The 5738-nt window shown below is 37.7% G+C and overlaps 1 protein-coding gene across 1 annotated transcript in view; it reads right to left on the bottom strand.

Annotated features, from left to right (window-relative positions):
• The window catches only part of NRK (Nik related kinase), a 130209-nt gene that overhangs the window by 9856 nt on the left and 114615 nt on the right, over positions 1 to 5738 (bottom strand). The window contains exons 26-28 of the mRNA XM_012644538.1: positions 2916 to 3020; positions 1144 to 1286; positions 711 to 860 (exon numbers count right to left, since the gene is read on the bottom strand). Coding sequence (XP_012499992.1) covers positions 711 to 860; positions 1144 to 1286; positions 2916 to 3020 — 398 coding nt within the window. The remainder of the gene's footprint in view (positions 1 to 710; positions 861 to 1143; positions 1287 to 2915; positions 3021 to 5738) is intronic.

The following is a 5738-nucleotide window of genomic DNA, read 5'->3' as shown; positions in this document are numbered from 1 at the left end:
TTATAGCAGCACAATTCACAATTGCAAAGATGTGGAAACAACCCAAATGCCCATCAATACATAAGTGGATTCATAAAATGTGGTATATGTATACCATGGAACACTACTCAACTACAAAAAACAATGGTGAACTAGCACCTCTTATATTATCCTGGATAGAGATTGAGCCCATCCTGTGAAGTGAGGTATTACAAGAATGGAAAAACATGCACCACATGTACTTACCAGCAAATTGGTACTAACTGACCAACACTAAGTTGTTCATATGGTAGTAATACTCACTGGGTGCCAGTAGGGGTGGGGTGGGTGTGGGGGGTAAATTCACAACTAATGGAAGCGGAATGCACTGTATGGGGGAGGGACACGATTGTAGTCCTGGCTTGGGCAGGGCAAACAGTATTACATGTAACCAAAATGTTTGTACCCCCATAATATCCTGAATAAGAAAGAAAGAAAGAAAAAACAAACAAACAAAAACACTGTGCCAGACAAAATCTATATGCCAAATAGATTCAACTGTCTGGACTAAGAAATCATCAGCGATATTTGTTTACGCAAGATCACTTTCTGGCACTCTATACTTACCTTTTCGGTCTCGGTTCCAGTATATATATTGCTAATCATATTTCTAAACCTTTCAGTTTCAACAGCTGGAAAAATTCAGATAGTGGCATACAGTCATTTCTAGGGATCTGAAGGTATTATCTTACGTTATTCGGCAGAGTCACATCAGATATAACCTCAGATTCTGCATCGATGATGTGATATCCATCTGCTGAGCTGAAGAAAACCTTCAGTCTTTTTTCAGAACCAATAGAAAGGTCAACTGTCACTGGCTTATGACCAAGTGTTGGAAATACCTGTGAATATAAAACCAAATATGGCCAAAAGGCCAAAAATGACATGCTAACTAAGGCAAAATTTCCCCATTCTTTTGCCAGGTTTACAGGTTTACAAAACCCAGGTGGATTTTTTTTAAATGGCACATTGTATTTAGAGACCTATGTATTACAACTTTTCTTAGGTCTGTTACTACAACAAAGAAATAATTATATTCAGGTTCTAAATATTGAGTTTCCCTTCAAAGGTCAAATTGGCTATGATCATAAGAGCCCTGCACTCTGCTGTCTTTAAGTTCCTTGCCTTGAGCTTCAGCAAATGAAGGAGCTCATCTGGTCTCTTAAACCGGTTCGCTGGATCAGCTGCCTGTATTTTTGCCAGTATTCGTACATAGGCTTCATAGGACATGTAGTCTCCTTCGGAGTCTGCTGACTGATCAATGCATACTTGGTAGGGAATGAAAAGGGCCAGACATGTTAACCTACCATAGACTAGGTGTACTCTAGGCTCCTATGGTTTCTAGTCCAAGGAAACAAAGGGCCAAACAGGATTCATTGCCAAGATCCGGTCACAGTAGAGGACTGAGCATCACAGAGGACTGAGCATCACAGGATTCATCATACTGCAGTCATGAAGTGGGATTCAAGAACTGGAGTGAGGACTTGGACCATGAACTGTGTATCAGGCTAGACAGAGTGTTGGTATTTATCTCTTTGCTTTCCAGCTCCATACCAGGCAGCTCTGACCAATCAGCAGACACCCAAGAATAAACCCATATCCAAATACTGACAGCTGACCCAGGACCCAATTTAGGGAGATCAGATACGGGATGTAATTTGTGTCAGGGAAGACCCAGACTGCATATATAGTAGTCTGTGCTATTTATAAAAGAATATAGTTATTTTGCAAATAGACATGGAGAGGCAGTTGTAAGAATTAGCCCACCTTTACTGCATACATGTGATGTTTTGGCCTACAAAATATACCATGGAAACAGATCCTGACCCAAGATACAAAAGCATTTCATGAATACCTTGCTGGCTTCCATTAGGATGTGTCCCTGTCGGTGCTTTGTAAAAACCTATCCATGGACCAACCCATTCAATATCACCTGAAACATTTGCTAAAAGTATAGATTCCCAGGCCCCACTCCAGACCTACTCATTCAGCCTGGGGTTGGGTCTAAGATCTAAACTGTTAACAAATGCTCCAGCTGATTCTGATGTATGTCCCAGATTAGGAGCTACTGGTCTTGAGAGAGTGCTGCCAGTTTGTTAATCAGCCCTCATTACTATGGAGTAAATACAAAATAATCCAATTTAAGTAGAATTCTGAAGTATTATAAATAAGTTACTCTAGATAAAAAAATAGCCCCCACTTTACGAGACGTGATAAAAAAATCATCAGCAGCTTAATTGTTTTGGACACTAAATGGTTACCTTCAGTAGCTGATCTATAGAAGTTCAGTTAAACCATAATAAAGGTGGAAATAGTACTTTGTGAGCCTAACCACCATGCCTTACAATAGCTCTAGAAAGAAATGTGTTTAGAGTTCCAGCTTGGAAGGAATATAGACCCACCCAGTTCCTTCCCACCCTCACCTATTGTAGCCGTGGTAACTGGAGCAGAGGCTTTTTCTTCCCTCCTTCTTCTTCCAATGGGGTTACCTCTTCTACCTTTGCCACACCTTTCCTTACCTTCCCTCTGCTCTCCACCCCCCACTAAGAGAGAACAAGGACTTTCTGAGTTTCAGGGCATTGTGGGTGAAACCCAAAGCCTGGGCTTGGGCTCTAGAAGAGAAGGTCTTCATGTTGACTACAGGAATTGGAAGTGAGGAGCTGGTGGGGAGGTCCTGTAAGGGGAGGGGTCAGGGATTTCCCTCACATTCTCCCTTTTTGTGGTGCCTGTGAATTGTCTAGAAAAGGGTTAAACGATAATTATTGACATGGTATATTCAAATTACATTACTTATAGAAGAATGGTATAAACCTCTGTATCTGTATTTCAAAATACTGTTCTGTTTACAATTTCTTCTTAAAAGAAAAACTGTATTGTCCAAAGGAAAAGGAGATTACTCACTTTAATAGCAGTGCTTTCATCAAAGGACTTTGGTGCCCACGCATAAAGGTGAATTGATGATTTCAAAGCAATTGCAATATATGTTGTTTCTTCATGTTGGACTACAATGATAAAACACAAAGATGTAACAATGCCATGGAGTTAACAAGAACACTCAAATATTTGTATTTGTCATCAAAAATATTATAACCACAATGTAAGAGCACAGACAGCATATTTTTAGAAAAGCTACTCGGTTACAATCTGATGCCCCCCAAAAGGTGGCAATATTACTAAACAGTTTTATGGAGTGTATGCATTAGCCTTCAAGAGCGCTCTAAATTTTACACTGAAAACTACAGAACATTGATGGAAGATATTAGAAAAGACCTAAATAAATGGAAAAAATTTCCACGTTCATAGATGCTGTGTAGATTTAACATTGTTAAGATAGTAATACTATCCAAAGAAATCTCTATTGATTCAATGCAATCTCTATTAAAATCCCAATAGCCTTTTATTGTAGAACTAGAAAAGTTGATCTTTGATTTCACATGGAATTGCAAGAGGCTCTGAATAGTCAAAACAATCTTGATAAAGAAAATCAAAGTTGCAGGACTCACACTTCCCAATTTCAAAACTTACTACAAAAGCAACAGTAATCAAAACAATATGATACTGACATAAGGATAGGCATAGAGATCAATGGAATAGAATTGGGAGTTGACAGATAAACCCATACATCCATGGCCAATGGAGGTGACATACCATTCAATAGGGAAAGAATAGCCTTTTCAACAAATGGTGCTGTGACAACTGGATATCCACATGCAAAATAATGAAGTTGTACCCCAAGCCTCACACCACATACAAAATGAATTCAAAATGGATTAAAGACCTAAATATGAGAGCTAAAACAATAAAACTCTTGGAAGTAAATATAGGGATAAATCTTAATGACCTTGAATATGGCAGTGGATTCTTATATTTGACACCAAAAGTATAAGCAACAAAAGGAAAAAAAGATAAATCAGGCTTCATCAAAATTAAAAACTTTTGTGCATCAAAGGAAACCATCAAGAAAGTAAAAATGCAACCTACAGAATGGGAGGAAATATTTGCAAATCATATTCTGATAATGGTCTAGTATACAAAATATTTAAAGGATGCTTACAACTCAACAGCAAAAGGATAAACAAACCAATTAAAAAATAGGAAAAGGGCTTAAATAGACAGTTCTTCAAGGACAATATACAAATGGCCAGTAAACACATGAACAACATTAATCATCAGTAAAATGAAAATTAAAAATACAATGAGATCCCACTTTACACCCACTAGGATGGCTAGAATCAAAAGACAGACATCTACAAGTGTTCACAAGGATACAGAGAGGATGGAGCTCTCATATATTACTGATGGCAATTTGAAATGGTGCAGCCACCTTGAAAAACAGTCTCAGCAGTACTATCCAAGAGAAAAGAAAACACATACCCACATATGAAGATGCGTGAAAATGTTCATAGTAGCAATATTTTTAATAGCCCATGAGTGGAAAGGGTGCAAATGTCTACCAACTGATATATGGATAAACAAAATGTGGTATATCCATACAATGCAATGCTATTCAACGATAAAAAGGAAGTAGTGATACATGTTATATATGTTACAACATGCATGGACCTTGAAAACACTATGCTAAGTAAAAGAAGTCTGTCACAAAAGACCATATAATGTATGGTTCCATTTATACTAATTGTCTAGAAGAGATAAATCTATAGATAAAGAAAGTAGATCAATGGTTACCTGGGACTGTGAGGCGAAGAGGATAAGGGAAGCGGGATGGGATGAGGTGTGACTGCTAATGGATATGGAGTTTTTTTGGGGGTGATAAAAATTAGATTATGGTGATGGTAGCACAACTCCATAAACATACTAAAAATCATTGAATTGTGCACTTAAATGGGTGAATCTTATGGTATGTAAATTATTTCAACAGGCCTATTTTTAAAGATAAAATAAAAAGTATATGCTCAGCTAGCCCTTCTGGTTCTTAAGGAACTTGACAGATTTATACTTTTCACTAAAACTCCTCTTCCTTGGCAGGGTTATTGCTTCTGCAATCTCTAGCCAGACCCTCTCTCTATCCATCTATCTCTGTCTCTCTCTCCATCTCTTTTTCTCTTTATTTGAGTCTAGCTTACTCTTTCATTTTATTTTATATTGTTCACAAGTAGGTCAAAGGAGCATGAATAATAAACCCCCAACAAGCAAAGGAATTCTGTTAGGCAAACATTTCCTATATATTTAATATAGTGCAGTAATTGGTTCCAGTTCATTGTTTTGTGGATCTTGGAAGGCAATGAAAATAGGAGGCAAGTATGATCTGTTGCTGTCCTCCTGTGTGAAGGTGCTACTGTTCCATCTGTCAGTGAGACAAATGGTTTTTGGTTATTCCGAGAGCTGGGGTAAACTGGAGAACTGAACTTAACTAGTCCATGCCCTTACTAAGAGCATAGATTTTTAAGATGACTATCTTTATATTCATAACTATGCCTTATTGTACTAAAAATTTACAAGTTGGTAGGAGGTAGTTTTCCTATATAAACTCCTGGATTAACATCTAAGGATATCTTTCACCTCTGGAGATATCACATTTGCATAAATGATTTGGAAGGAGGTAGTCAAAGTAGTATATTTATTTAACGCTTAAGTTACCTGGGTACTCATTTCCCCCTTTAATGGTGCACGTGTACATATGCACGCCCATATGAAAACCTATCCTCAGAAAGCCACTTTATATGTAGAAGAAAAATGGTCAGTCAGGATAGAAATGTCTG

This window comes from Propithecus coquereli, unplaced genomic scaffold, assembly GCF_000956105.1.
Source record: "Propithecus coquereli isolate 6110/MARCELLA unplaced genomic scaffold, Pcoq_1.0 Scaffold104, whole genome shotgun sequence".
Classification (NCBI taxonomy): Eukaryota; Metazoa; Chordata; class Mammalia; order Primates; family Indriidae; genus Propithecus; species Propithecus coquereli.
The sequence above is the reverse complement of the archived record's forward strand: the minus strand, read 5'-3'. Positions and strand labels throughout refer to the sequence as shown.